The 15,487-nt window shown below is 44.6% G+C and overlaps 1 protein-coding gene across 2 annotated transcripts in view; it reads left to right on the top strand.

The window, feature by feature from the left end:
- ZNF395 (zinc finger protein 395) overlaps window positions 1–15,487 on the top strand; it is a 49,075-nt gene that overhangs the window by 22,994 nt on the left and 10,594 nt on the right. For both annotated transcript variants that reach the window (XM_005900070.3, XM_070376003.1), the window contains 3 exons: window positions 6,866–7,112; window positions 9,030–9,262; window positions 12,537–12,646. In XM_005900070.3, the coding sequence (XP_005900132.1) occupies window positions 6,866–7,112; window positions 9,030–9,262; window positions 12,537–12,646 (590 nt within the window). The remainder of the gene's footprint in view (window positions 1–6,865; window positions 7,113–9,029; window positions 9,263–12,536; window positions 12,647–15,487) is intronic.

The raw sequence follows: 15,487 nt of genomic DNA, 5'->3' as shown, positions 1-15,487 counted from the left end.
TTACGAACATGTTGGACTTACTAACACTCTTTCAGAACTTGTTTGTATATAGGGGACTTACTGTACGTTCTTAGAACCAAGTCTAAACGCTAAAATGCTACCCTTACTTTTGACATCTGCCTATCATTTTAGGGTGAGTAGTAGGTCTTATTTCTTACATTATTTTTTTTTAACTGTATTTTATTTTTAAAATGTTTACTTATTTATTTTTGGCTGCACTGTGTCTTTGTTGCTACATAAGGGCTTCTCATTGAGGTGGCTTCTCATCGTGGCGCACAGGCTGTCGACCACGTGGGCTTTAGCAGTTGTGACTCATGGGCTTAGTTGCTCCATGGTGTGTGGAATCTTCCCAGACCAGGGATCGAACCCACATCTCCTGCGTTGGCAGGTGGATTCTTAACCCCTGGAGCACCAGGGAAGTGCGCAACATATTATTTTTTAATCTGGGGCTTTCCTTACCTATGGGAATAGCAACATCTGTTCAAAATCATGCATTTAATGGGATAAGCAGGGGCTTGCTGTCTTGGGGAGATGGAGTCCCTTGGAGCTTCAGGTCCCTGAGCCCTGTGTTTCATACAGAGTAGTGCATGCATGACAGCCGTGAATAAAGGACACTGCTGGTTTTGTAAGCAGATGAGGAGGTAGGTGTGAAGGAAGAGGAAGTACAGTTGTTCCTGGGCTGAACTGTGAAAACCCTTTCCTTCCCTGTGGGCAGCGCAAACCGAATGGTCTCTTTTACTTGACTAGAATGGCTCTTGTGCATTCACACCAACAAAAGTATTTGTGGATCGGAGTCATTTATTGTTTGCTGGAGAAAATTCAGTGTAACCAGATAAGGTGACCTGTTTCTGCAGCCTGTATGCTGGGATATGAAAATAGCACCGCTATTTGGGGCCCTAATTTTCCCCTTCCATTTTGCTGTTACTTCTATTACTCAATGATGGGAAGGCTGGGCCCTCAGTTACAGGAGATCCTGTGGAGAAGATCCAGCCCTGAAGGGGAGATGGGCAGCCTTTAAGATCTCTGCCAGTCCTGATCGCCTAATTTTAATTTTACTAGCAGTCTAAACTGTTATACATTGAGACAGTATAATCCGGTTTTTAAAAACCTTCAGATGAAGACACGACTAAGATGACTTGAGAATCCAAATGGTCATCCTCTGAACAGCTGATTTAGAAATCTTGGCATTGAATCAATTACTAATATGCTCAATGCTATGATCTTAAGCTCATACCATGAAAAAACTAAAATGCACACTACACATTTAAAAAATGGTGTCATAGGGCCTGATGTGTAACTTGAGAGACCTAGATGTTTTAGCACAGGCCCTTGGCTACTCTTGGAGATTTTTCTGTCCAAAACCAGGCTGAGAAAAAGGTCCTCTGGGAAGAAATAATCAATATATGCTCAATGAAGTGAGGTGTTTTTTGTTGTTGTTGTTGTTTTTTTACTTTTCCTGGAGAAGGCACCCAGAAGAAAATAAAGCTTGAGAACCAGGTAGGATTTGGGCAGTGAGGACAAAGTATGACAACTTGCTTCTTTCTGCCAAGCAAGGTTCAGATGGTGAGGACCACAGACATATTTGCATATAATCATCAGTATGCTGTGGACGCATGCAGCATCTCTCAACAGAGATCATCCCTGGTCAAGGATTGCTGAAAAATGAATTGTTTGGGACCAATGAATTGTCCTATTCTCCACTGAATTCCATTAGGCAATAAAAGATGTGGTGTGCTGCAGCATTTTTGACCTTTACGTGAGCTTAGAATGTCACATGGAAGGAAGACATTAAGTGAAAACATTACAGATTTAAAAGAACATAATAGCAACACTGATAAAAGATTAAGAACAATATGCAAAATATTAGCCAAAGATCTAAAAACTCAAATCGTTGCTCTGTGCAGTGGTTACTCAGGGGAGATCATAAAACAGAAAGCTGAGGTTTAGTGGGGAATCTCAGCAGAGGAGTGACGCCCCTCACCTTGGTCCCCAAATTATTCATTAGAGAAGCAGCAGTCTTCCACGCTTTGGCATGTGGAAGTCTTACTCCAAGCCTCACCCTCTTTAATGACAAAAACAAACAGGAAAACAAAACAACCCCTCCCCAAAAAAAACCCTTTGGTTGTGTAATGAATCAGTTTGACTCTATGACCTGTGTCCTGCAAGTGCTACTCAGTGATGTCATAGCTTGTTGCCATGGGAGGCTAAAGAGAGCAATCACTGTGCATGAGGGCATGCACACACACACGTGGATGTGCTGAGACGAGGGGTTGTCTGGCAACAGTCACATGTCAAATGGCAATTTGCAGCTTAGAACCACAGAGAGGGTTTGTTTTCTTCTTCTGTCTGTTCCAGTTATTAAACTGATGGCAGATGTCCTCATTAAGAGCTGTTAGCACATCAGAAGATGTTTGCTGAGCTTGGAAAAGGGCTCACCCCTTTTGGACATGGACCAAAATACATCTCCGGTAGCCAACCGCACCCTGGGGGCAGGGGGACAGCAGAGGGCATGAGAAGCAAAGACAAGCAGGTTCTCTTAAAACTCTACATCAGCCAGGAAGTCTTTTTTAGCATGAGTTTATGTTTTAGTCAAGGACTTCCCTAACTCGAGAATGTAGCATTGTAAAGTTGGATTTGCCTACTTGTTGAAACACTGTCATTGTTACCCTGAAATAGATGTTTCTTGATTTCTCTTTATGGTACCAGAACTCTGTGGCAAGTTAGGGACTGACTGGCTTATATGGAACATCTATAGCTCTGAAGAAAGAAACTAATAGGGAAGTGAATAGAAAGTAGAGATCAGGGAAGGAAGATTTGAAGGGGGCAGTGGTTATATTGATAGAAACATACTGGGAGAGAGTTGGGACCCTCGATCTAAGGTATAAAGTGACAAGCAGTCCTGGAAAGCCCCTGGCAAATTCCATATTAACCTGGCACCTCTGCCTGTCTGCATGGCAGACCTTTGTACATGTGTGCATGCTAAGTCAGTTCAGCCATATCTGACCCTTGGACTGTAGCCCGCCAGGCTCCTCTGTCCATGGGATTCTGCAGGCAATATTTCTCCGGAATGGGTTGCCACGCCCTCCTTCAGGGGATCTTCCCTACCTTAGGGATCAGACATGCTTCTCTTACTCTCCTGTATTGGCAGACGGATTCTTTACCACTAGCGCCTCCTGGGAAGCCTGGCACACCTCTGTAGGTGCTTGAGTTCATTTCTGAATTCCTGAAGGAATTCAGGAATTGAGGGATGGTGTTATCTCCCAAGCCGTGTTCCTGATTCAGTGCTGGTCAACACACTTGGCCATCCCACCCAGCCTACATTTAATCTAGAGTCATATTTTTTCACTTCCATGCTGTCAGTCCCCAGTGTAAATTTGGCTAAAATTTTCCTTAACTTTTGGGATTGATTCCGTATCTCTCTGCACCCTCACGAGGGCAATATGTGTATAAAGTTCTTCCCAAACCACTAAATGATTAACAATGACCTGGACTGTTAAACAAGATCAGAGGAAAGCACTGACCTTTATTTTGTAGGTAGGAAGCTAAGGTGCAAGTGGAAAAGGGATTTTCAAGGAAAGGAAAAAGCACAGGAGATGGAGGCAGAAACTTGCAGGATTGGGAGCTGGGTTTTATTTGGTTTTGCTTTATTTTTTTCCTATCGAGGTTCACTGACTTAGGGGAAAAAATACCATGTAGGTCAGAAGCAACTTGAGTGTTTTCTTTTGAGACATCTCATACCTACTGGACTGATGGCAGTATCATGCCCTTTGACACCAACGAGGCAAGAGTTCAGTCCCTTGGGACTGCCTTTCATGGTTGTGTTGCCTTGGCAACCTAAGCTGGCAGTGGCTCAGTTTCCTCATCAGAAATAAAAGACCATATGTTTGTCTTAAGTTGTTCTGAGGATTAAATTAGATACAGTTTGTGAAAGCTCGTGCTATTGGGCATTTAATAAAGGCAGTTTCCCTTCCTTCTTTCTCTTCTGCTTTTAAAAATTAAGATTTGAGTGCACTATAAATAAAGCAAATCATAAAATGTATTTCAGGGTGGAATTCAGGCCAGTCAAAGGAGAAAGGCCAAAGAATGCATGTGGAAAGAAGCCGGAAGTGGGCATGTTCACCAGCTGTGCAAATCCAGCAGGCTTTGGAAGGTGCAGCTTCACAAACCAAATAAAAAGTGTTCTTTATGTTAAAAAAAAATAAAGACTTAGGAAAAAAAAAAACGTCATCAGAGACTGTGAGCCAAATATTTCAGGCTCCTTCTGAAGACTGGAAGCCCAGGAATTTTGGAAATACTACCCTTTCTTCATGTTCAGTGGTAGAAACCTCACACTTCCTGCTGTGGAAAGTGGGGGCGGCCACTGTGTTTTGTGTGTGTGGTTTTTTTTTTTTTGGTCAAGAGCAGGGTTATTTCTTTCTCTGGATGGTTGCTGCCATCTGACGTCTCTAAGTGGCACTGTGGCTTTGCTTATAGCTCAGCGACATTAAACAGCGGGTTATGGGTATCCCTGGTGGCTCAGTGACAAAAAACCTGCCTACCAATGCAGGAGACTTGGGTTCCATCCCTGGGCCAGGAAGATCCCCTGGAAAAGGGAATGCAGTATTCTTGCCTAGGAAATCCCATGGACAGAGGAGCCTGATAGAGTATTGTCTGTGGGATCACACAGATTTGGATGCAACTGAGTGACTAACTCTTTCTGTGTGTGTGTGTGTGTGTCTGTGTGTGGGCGCGTGCACGCGTGCGTGCACATGTGCGCCTGTGCACACGTGTGTGTGTGTGTGCATGCGTGCACATGTGTGCTCAGTCACTCCGTCATGTCCGACTCTGCAACCTATGGACTGTAACCTGCTAGGCTCCTTTGTCCATAGGATTCTTCAGGCGAGTATACTGGAGTGGGTTGCCATTCGCTTCTCCAGGGGATCTTCCCAATCCAGGGATCCAACCTGTGACTCTTGCATTGGTACCACTAGTGCCACCTGGCAGTGCTTAAAGTGAGAGTTAGAGGTTCTTGTTTCTGGCTTGATGCATGAAGATGACTGAGTGGACGCTTTTTTTTTGATAGTGGTGAAGAATTTACTCCTTATGTTTTTCTTCCTTTTGATGACATGCATAGTAAAGCTTTCCAATAGAGTGTTACTAAATATAAAGTCACTAGATACCTAGAGAGGAATTCTGGTAGGGTGGTCTGATTTTGACCTTTTTCTTACCTCTTCTTTGCTTTCTAGGGAATTCATGATAGAGATACCATACTCCCTGATTCTAGCCTGTGAAGCTCTGAGTAAAACATTTATAAAAATGTGCCAAACCCTTCTCCTCCATATTTGCAACTGTATTATTAGCAGACAGGCTGTGGAGCATGGGTGGGATTTCCCAAGAGCAACTGTGTTGACTGTTTTGATTCTCGGAGGCCCTAGAAGATTGACTTCCTCTTTTCTGGAATGGTATGGGCTCCTGAAGGTCAAGGGCTTCCCCCTCAACCACCCCTGTCCTGGGGCTTATATACCGCCAGGTGGTTAGAACCCACCTCTCAGGCAGTAGGATTTTGACCAAAGGAGCATCAGCAAGCATCTCGTCTTGTCACCTTTCTAGCCCTTCCGCCATAAAATGCAGAGGACAGGGCTCTGGTTTCTGGAGTATGATCCGTGGAGGGTGCGCTGACACCTCTGAGCAGGCAGAAATAATATATCGGTTTTTGGAGCAGCTCCTGCCCATCATGGGGTGACTGCAGAGGCCTGGAGTGGTCTTCCAAGGGTCCATGCAGGCCTATTGTCCTGCATTTCTATCAGCCCTGAACTCACAAGGGGGCAGTGTACAGGCAATTGGGAGGCAGTGAGAAAATCTGGGTTTGGAGTCAGGACACCAGATCCCATTTATCTGACACCAACAAGCTTTATCGCCACGAATAAGTCTCTTAAGCTCCCAGGGTTAGTTTCCTTAAGTGTAAAACAAGGAAAGTTACCATGGCTCATTTCTGTGGCTGTCTGCAGCTTTGAAGCCAGCTCAGTGTGGGATTCTGTGAGTATCTCACAGACACCCTCTTGTTCTAACTTAGTTGTTGTTCAGTTGCTAAGTCATGTCTGACTCTGTGACTCATGGGCTGTAGCCTGCCAGGCTCCTCTGTCCATGGGGATTCTCCAGGCAAGAATACTGGAGTGGGTTGCCATTTCCTTCTCCAGGAAATCTTTCCAGATCAGGGATCAAACCCGTGTCTCCTGCATTGGCAGATGGATTTTTTTACCACTAGCCACCCGGGGAGACCCCTGCTCTGACTTCACACTATCTTAATAGGATCCTGACCTGGAAAGTGACCCTTGATGTGTATGCTAAGGTGCTGCTAAGATGCTCACTGTGGGCAGAGAAGTTTCAGTAACACAACCCAAGGGTACAGCCATTAGGCATAATGGCTTTGTTAAAGGGATTTGTTAAATTAGCAGTGATGCAGCAGCCTAAGAAAACATAGCTGTGTCTCCCAAAAGAGTTTTTGTAGAATAACATTTAATGATACAGTAAAGCCGACACAGGATAAGTGAAAATTCCCTGTTTACCAAGCCATGATCCTGTTTTTTGTAGAAACACAAGTATGTAAATGCTTGTGTAGAAGAAAGCCTGAAACTCTGTCCAGGAAACATGGGCGTTTCTCTGGGAAGTCTCTTCTTGAGTGATTTGTTTTTCTGCTTATCAGGATGTTCTCAATGTCCTACTCGAAACAGGTGTTTAGCTTTTGTAGAAAGAAAACCATTGTAAAAATTACTTTAAAATGTCTCATCTTTTTTCATGGACACTCATGGGCTCCAGCTGTGTGGGGGGCATCTTCCTGCTTCCCCAGATACCGGATAAAGGACCTGTATTTCCGTTGTCTCCCCAGGAAAGGCAACAGCATGGCCAGCGTCCTGTCCCGGCGCCTCGGCAAGCGGTCCCTTCTGGGAGCCCGGGTGTTGGGACCACCTGGGGCTGCCCCACCCTCGGAGCCTCAGGCAGAGCTGCTGGAGGGGGCAGCTCCCCAGCCCTTTGTTGCCTCCAAGGATGCGTCCTGCCAGGAGCAGCCTAAGGAAGTCCTCAAGGCTCCGGGCACCTCAGGCCTCCAGCTGGTGGCCTTTCACCCCGGGCAGAAGGTAGGTTGATCCCCAAATAGACAAGTGTCCGCTGTCCCCATGCTGGGGTTCAGCAGTCCAGTGGTGTCCCAAATGACAGGCCAGAAACTCTCTGGGCACTGACTTGAGTGCAGACCTTTTCCCTGCAGCCGTATGAGCCCCTTGGACAGCAGGCTTCCCAAGAGAATGAGCCATTGTTAGCAGATCTAGGGCTCCTTCATGACAGTTCTGGGCTCAGGCCTGCTCAGAACCTCAGTGCAGAGCATAGCCAGAGCTCAGTTTCTCTTAATCTGCCCCAGTTTACAACTTTACAAAAACAAGGGAAAGGAGCTCAGATTTATGAGAGAGAGAAAATTGCATCCCTCAGTCATGTATGGATTTGCAAGTTGGACCATAAAGAAGGCTGAGCGCCAAAGAATTGATGCCTTTGAATTGTGGTGCTGGAGAAGACTCTTGAGAGTCCCATGGACAGTAAGGAGATTGAACCAGTCAATTCTAAAGGAATTCAACCCTTCATACTCATTGGAAGGACTGATGCTGAAGCTGAATTTCTAATACTTTGGCCATCTGATATGAAGAGCCAACTCACTGGAAAAGACCCTGATGCGGGGAAAGACTGAGGGCAGGAGGAGAAGGGGACAACACAGGATAAGACGGCTGCATGGCATCACCGACTCAATGGACATGAGTTTGAGCAAACTCCAGGAGATGGTGAAGGACATGGGGTTGCGAAGAGTTGGACACAACTTAGCGACTGAACAACAACAACGAAGATTGCACCACTGAAATACCTTGAGACGTTTCAAGACGAAGGTGTCTGTTTTGTTGGAATGCCATTTGGATTCTCTTTTCCAGTCTGCTCCTCTGTGTTATCACTAGACCCCTTTGGCCTCGTGTTATCACTAGATCCAGATGAGTGGGCTTCTCTTTCATTGCCTTCCCAAGAGCTAAATAATAATAGAGGCTCTGCCTTCTGCCTCTCTTTCAAGACCTGTGTGGTCCAGACCTCTTTTCCCACAAGGTGGGGAACCTGCCAACTGCTAGGCACCTCTGAAAGCAGTAAGTCTGCATTTTCATCACTACCATCTTGCTCCCAGGTAGACTCAGGATTTTCTGAAGGGAAAAATGCAGGGTGTGAGCAATTCAAGGCAATAGTTGGGAACCAGCAGATATGTAGAACTTTAGAGGCAAGTTAGGTTAAGAACTCAAGAGGATGGATACAGATTCCAAATTCATTTGATTTGAAAATTTAATCCATTTACATTTATTTTTTTATTTTTTTAATGATTATTAATACTTCATTTTATTAATTTTTATTTTTTGGAGTTTTTATTCTTTCTATTCTTTTTTTTTCTTAACTTTACAATGTTGTATTGGTTTTGCCATATATCAACATGAATCCGCCAAATCCATTTACATTTAAAGTAATTAGTGATAGGTAAGGACTTGGTATTGCTATCTTGTTAATTTTTTCCTGTTTTATAATTCCTTTTTTCCTTTCTTCTTCTCTTGTTGTCTTCCTTTGTGAGTTTTTTTTTTTTTTTTCTGGTAGTCCTGTGCTTTGATTTCTTTATCTTTTGTGTGTCTACTAATTTCTTTGTGGTTACCATGAAGCTTACAGAAAACGTAAGTCTGTTTTAAGATGATAGCAACTTTAGTTGTATATAGACTCCAAGTTTAAAAAAAGAAGTCTCAGAAATTGATACTTTTGCTGTCTCCATCTAAAGAATTTATAAAGATTTGTTTCAGTGAGAACTGATCCACTTTGGCCGATCTGGATGTTCAGGTTGGAAGCAGGTACCCGGGAGCATCTGCATGAACTAATGATGAGTCAGAGAATGCAGTTTGTGGCAGATAGCTCCTGGGTCCCAGAACCTAGAGCACACAGAGTGAGAACTCCCAAGCGCTGACCGCTGGTTGCTGTCTTTCTCTTTCCAGGTTTGTGTGTGGTACGGGGGTCAAGAGTCCACAGGACTGGTGGAGCGGCATAGTTGGGCAGAGGATAAGGTGACTGTCTGGCTGTTGGACCAGAAGTTACAGATCTGCTGCAAAGCGGAGGAGGTGTGGCTGGCTGAGCCACCGGGCCGCATCCCCCAGGTGCCACCTCCAGAGCAGGGAGCCCAGGCGCCAGCCTACAGGCCTGTGTCCAGGAACATTGATGTCCCAAAGAGGTTTGTGTGGGAGAACCTTGGCTCTGAAAGATATGTGGGTGTTGACGGAGGGGCTTTGGGATGCCTTGGGTTGGGGAAGGAATGTAGAACTCCAGATGTTTGTCTACTGGTGAAGATACCAGTCGGATGAGATACAGTGAGAGGGTATCCTCTTGAAAAAAAACCTAGATGGGCATCTTTTCTTCCCCATAACTCTGTTATTGTTGTTTTAGTCGCACAGTCCTTGTCTATTTTGCGATTCCATGGACTGTAGCCCACCAGGCTCCTCTGTCTGTGGGATTCTCTGGGCAAGAATACTGGAATGGGTTGCCATTTCCCTTCAGATCTTCCCAACCCAGGGACTGAACCTGAGTCTCCTGCATTAGCAGGTAGATTCTTTACCGCTGAGCCACCAGGGAAGCCCTGGTAACTCTGTTAAGAGTGATATATATAACTTCATCTGGCTGAGGGCTATTTTTTTCCCTTTCCTGCTTAAACTAAAATTAGTTCTTAGTTTTTCATGATGAGAGAGGAAAAAAAGTGGCTCAGATCAGGAGGCAGCAAACATGTCCAGAATGGGCCAGATAGTAAACATTATGTAGGCTTTGTGGGACACAAGGTCTGTGTCACAGCTACTCTGCTTGGCTGTGATCTTGAGAAATCAGCTGCAGACAGAACTTAAACAGGCAGGCATGTTGGGCTCCAATTAAAACTTAACTTATGGACACTCAAATTTCAATTTCATGTAATTTCCATGTGTCATATGTCAAGAAATAATATCCTTCTTTTGATTTGTAAAACCACTTAAAAACTGTTGAGCCAGGGACTTCCCTGGTGGTTCAGTGGTTCAGAATCCACCTGACAATGCAAGGGACACAGGTTCGATGCCTGGTCTGGGAGGATGCCACAGCTAAGCCTGGGAGCTACAGCTACTGAGCCCGAGTGCCCTGGAGCCCTCGCTCTGTAAGCAGAGAAGTCACTACAGTGAGAAGCCTGCACCCGACAAACAAGAGAGTAGCCCCTAGCTTGCTGTAACTAGAGAAAGCCCACACTCAGCGAGGAAGATCCAGCAAGGCCAAAAACAAACAAATAAGTAAACTTTTAAAAAGTTATGCCATTCTTAACTTTCAAACCAGGCAAAAACAGACAGTAGACTCAGTCAGGAGATTACAGAGCCCCAGCTAGATATTTAAAACCATTGATTTTGAATGAAAAATGTATACTCTGCTTTAGAAGTTTTAAAAAATTATTTTTATTATTATTATTTTTTTTTGGTCCCACTGCACAGTATGTGGGATCTTAGTTCCCCAATCAGGGATTGAACCTCTGCCCCCTGCCCTGGAAGCGTGGAGTCTTAACCACTGGACTATTAGGAAAGTCCCTGTTTTAGAACTTTATGACATGAATTTTTCCTCTGAGAATACAAACTGTACTGTGTTAGTTGCTGTCATGTCCGACTCTGTGACCCCTTGGACTGTAGCCCACCAGGCTCCTCTGTCCATGGGGATTCTCCAGGCCAGAACACTGGGGTGGGTAGCCATTCCCTTCTCCAGCAAATCTTTCCAACCCAGGGATTGAACCTGGGTCTCCTACACTGCAGACAGATTCTTTACCGTCTGAGCCACCAGGGAAGCTCTATGTTATATACTCTGTGCACATTGATCTTTTCAGATTAAAAAAGAAAATCTGCTAGTGAGATTCTTCTATGCTGTGCTATGCTTAGTCACTCAGTTGTGTCTGACTCTGCAACTCCGTGGACTGTAGCCCACCAAGCTCCTCTGTCCATGGGATTCTCCAGGCAGGATGACTGGAGTGGGTTGCCATGCCCTCCTCCAGGGGATCTTCCCAACCCAGGGATCGAACCCAGGTCTCCTGTATTACAGGTGGATTCTTTACCATCTGAGCTACCAGGGAAGCCCTTGAGTTCTGAAGTGGGTAGAGAATCCCTTCTCCAGGGGATCTTCCTGACCCAGGAATCAGACTGGGGTTTCCTGCATTGCAGGCGGATTCTTTACCAGCTGAGCTACTAGGGAAGCCCCGAGATTCTTCTATACAGGATGTGTGAGCAGCTGAACTCCCCACCTCGCAATCTGTGTGTGTCTGTACATGTTACTATTATTGACGGTACGTTCTGTGTCTTGAGACCAGACCAGAGCAATAAATAACATTTGTGATTGTGAATTCAGTGGAACCCTGGCAAAGAATTTGTCTATAGAATAGATCTATAGAAATAAAAATACAGATAATTATTCAAAAAGGGGGCCGCTGACATGTATAATACATTACTAGTCTTGGTTTAGCTGCTTCATGTCGTATAATTTAGTGGATCTGAATTGTAACGAATAAATTGTATAATACAGTCCTTTGAAATAAAGGTGCCACCTGGAAATTTATTTCAGACTGACTTTTCATACTTTAACATTACCTTGTTGATGGCTTTCATTTTATTTTCAAATAGTGTAACTTTATATGGATTAAGAAAATTATGTGTAAAATTTCATAGATCTCTGCTGGATAAAGCATTGAGGTTTGTGGGGAGATTTATTTTAGTGTTTCTGAAGTTTTTTTGCTCATTGGCTTATGTGCCAGATTCTGTTGACATTCAGAAGCTATCATATTATCTCATCACTAATATTGAGGGGAGGGAAAGGGGGTTGGTGAGTGGAATTGTTCTTCCTTAAATGTAAATATAGAGATTTCCTGGTGGTCCAGTGGCTAAGACTTTGTTCCTAACTCAGGGGGCCTGAGTTTGATCCCTGGTCAGGGAACTAGATCCCAAATGCTACAGCTAAGATTGAAGATACTGTGTGCTGCCACTAAGACCCAGCACAGTCAAATACATTAAATAAGCAAATAAATATTAAAAAATATAAAGCCAGAAAAGGAAGGTAATTATAGTGCTTTCAAATTCTAGCCAGGTGTCTTTTATACCCTTGCTTTATTTCATTGCTTGGGCATGTCTTCCTTTCCCTCAAATAAAATTCCTAGTTTTAAGCTGCAGAATGAGAGTTAGGAAATGAATTCCATGGAGAATGGAGCTGCCTCTGGGTGTCAGCAGTGGGATGGGGCCCAGCCTGCTTTCCCTGGGGTTGACTGGTATTATCAGTGGCACTCAGAACTGAGTACTTTTCATGAAGAATGAGGAGAAGTCCGAATGCTTTATTTAACTCTATTACTTGACCACACACGGACTGATCGGAGTAGGGGGCTAGAAGGGACATTCCAGGAACGTAAGATGCTCACATGACCTGCTGTGTCAGGAAGTAACCTCTGACTCTCACCTGTCTGAACCCAGGAAGTCGGATGCAGTGGAAATGGACGAGATGATGGCGGCCATGGTGCTCACGTCCCTGTCCTGCAGCCCTGTCGTGCAGAGTCCTCCCGGGGCCGAGGCCAACTTTTCTGGTGAGGAGCAGGGCCGAATGGGTTCTGGGTGTGGCCGAGGCTTCCATTCTTTCTCCTCAGTTTCCTCCTCTGGGGAAAAGTTTCCTGGTGTGTTGTGAAGATGGTTGAGCGCGAGACTGAACCTCATGGCCACCCGAGTAAGTTCTTCCATGGGAGTAAGCGAGCAGGGCACTCAGGCGGCACGAGGCCAGTAGAGGAACGTTTAGTGGTAAAGGTAGGAACGTACTAAATGATCCCCTCGTGGCCTCAGCTGATTCACGGCCCCCTTCCAGGTGCCTCATTCAGCCTCGTAAATTAGTGTGGAATAAACGATCTGAAGTCTGAAATAAATCTAATTGCTTAATGCAAACCAATAGAAAAGACTTCATAACACATTTATAAGTTAAAAGAGAATGCTAGCACAACCCCCCAAATACATTATGAGTAATATGGGAGAAAGGTGGGTTGCTGAATATTAGTAGTTTGACAAGATTTGTGGTTAATCTGAACCTTTTTTTTTTTTTTTTTTTAATTTGTTATCTGGCTGGCCTAACTTACTCCCAGGGAATAACTTTTTCATTGGTGAGATCTAACTGAATCTTGAGCTTCTTAAAAGCTTATAGGAAAATAATGGAGTCAGTTTTGAACATATCAGGTGGAAAGTGGCCTTTACAAAGCATCCCTCATAAGTAATCTCCCTACTTAGAAAATAAATTTAAGGAAGCGATAAAATTTACTTATTTCACCCAAGGCCTGTCATCAATGGCTAGACTGCTAGAAGAAGCTATTGCAGTCTGACAGCACCAGTTGAGGGGCAGAGCATCACACACCCGTTCTGTGAACACCTGGGGCCCACACCAGCAACACAGGAGGAGAGGAGTCAGTTAAAAATTATTCGTTTATTTGGTCGTGCTGAATTTTAGCTGTGGCATGGGAATTCTTAGTTCTGGCATGAGGAATCTAGTTCCCTGACCAGAAATTGAACCTCGGCCCCTTGCATTGGGAGCTCAGAGTCTTAGCCACTAGACCTCCAGGGAAGTCCCATAGAGTCAGTTTTAAGTTCTCAGGAAACTCCACGAGTTTAGGAGATTGAGGAGGTTGGTCAACAGGAAGAAGATCCAGGAAAACACCATAAAGGGAAAGAAAATCATTGACTGAAATTCCCCTCAGCTTGTGTGTGTGTGTGTGTGTGTGTGTGTATAATCCATTCATATATGTTCACACACACTGTGTGTGTGTGTATAATCCATTCATATATGTTCACACACACACCCCAGTGCTAGCATATACTCATCTAACTGATAATATGCTGTGATATCTTAAGTTCCCTTTGATAAACATTTTTTTATTGTCTGTTAAAGGTGTTTTCCCATAACAACATATTTCTGGTCTTCTGTTGAAGTAAGTGGGAAGATAAGGCCCCCTTGGCAGCTAATTATGTTGATGTAGTCTGGAAGGTGAGGTCTCTACAACAACCAAACCTTGCTCGCACCACCCGTTCCTCCTGGTGTCTGTGTTGTTAGGATGGCTCTGCTTGGGCCTGTGGAGAGCAGAAGGTGTGAACAAGGATTTCTTAGACGTTCAGGGTATAGTGGCCAGGGAATGCTTTGTTTTCCTGGTACAGAATCTCTGTGGACCCTGTCCTAGAAAATTGTATGATCTAAGGTGGAGTGATTTATGTTCCTCTTATAAGGTACATGGGGCTTCAATAGTGGCTCAGATGGTAAAGAATCTGCCTGCAGTGCAGGAGACCCGAGTTCGATCCCTGGGTCAAGAAATGGCAACCCACTCCAGTATTCTTGCCTGGAGAATCGCATGGACAGAGGAGCCTGGTGGGCTACAGTCCATGGGGTTGCAAAGAGTCAGATATGACTGAGCGACTAAAACTTTGTTTCACTTATAAGATACAGGTTAATTCATGAGTTTCACTTTTTAGCTTTGTTTTGTATTTTTCCTTAGGTGCCAATTTGCCAGGGTTGGCACAGAGCCACTTGAGTGGTTCCTCCGTGGAAGACTGCTGTGTTGTGGGGCAGGCCTGTTCTTTCTCCTGTTCTGATGCTAGATGTACCATTCTTCCCCTTCGCCCAGCTCTCCCTGATGGGTTTCCTTTGTGGACCTATGAGAATCATTGGTGGCCCCTGATTTCTTTCCTGAAGGGCTACGCTATTTTTAGCCTCATGTGTAGATGTCATAAACTCTCAATTTCCAGGAAGTCATACCTTTGAGACTTGACAGTGATGCTTAGGGACGGCAGAGTTCATTTGGCCCACACTGTTTGGGCAGGCTTCTCCTAACATCTGAGACTTAAATAAGGAGAGCCTGCATTGGAAACATGGAATGCTGGGTGTCTAGGTTAGCCTGAAAGTGGTTTGGAATATGGAGTAGGAGGAGAGGAAAGCAGTGGGATGCTTATCCTGGCCTCAGGGGATGTGGTAGATGGTCTCAGAATCCAGGGTAAGGAGGCCTTGTGGACCACTGCCCATGTGGAAGTTGGGGCTTGGGGACAAGGCCACCATACCTGAATGTGTCACAGGTTTTTCCCCTTTTCTTGCTATTTCTGTGTATCAAAATTTCAGGTTGTCCTCTAGTATAAATTGGGCTTCTCTAGTAGCTCATTGATAAAGAATTCACCTGCCAGTGCCCGCTAGCCAATGCAGGGGATGCAGGTTCAATACCTGGGTCAGGAAGATCTCCTAGAGTAGGAAATGGCAACACTCCAGTATTCGTGCCTGGAAAATCCCACAGACATAGAAGCCTGGTGGGCTGTAGTCCATGGGATCGAAAAAAGTCAGAAACAACTTAGAGACTGAACAACAACAACAAAATGGTGTAAATTAGCACATTATTGACCCAAGAATTTTT

Source organism: Bos mutus, chromosome 8, assembly GCF_027580195.1.
Source record: "Bos mutus isolate GX-2022 chromosome 8, NWIPB_WYAK_1.1, whole genome shotgun sequence".
Classification (NCBI taxonomy): Eukaryota; Metazoa; Chordata; class Mammalia; order Artiodactyla; family Bovidae; genus Bos; species Bos mutus.
This window is presented reverse-complemented; position numbering and strand designations above follow the sequence as displayed.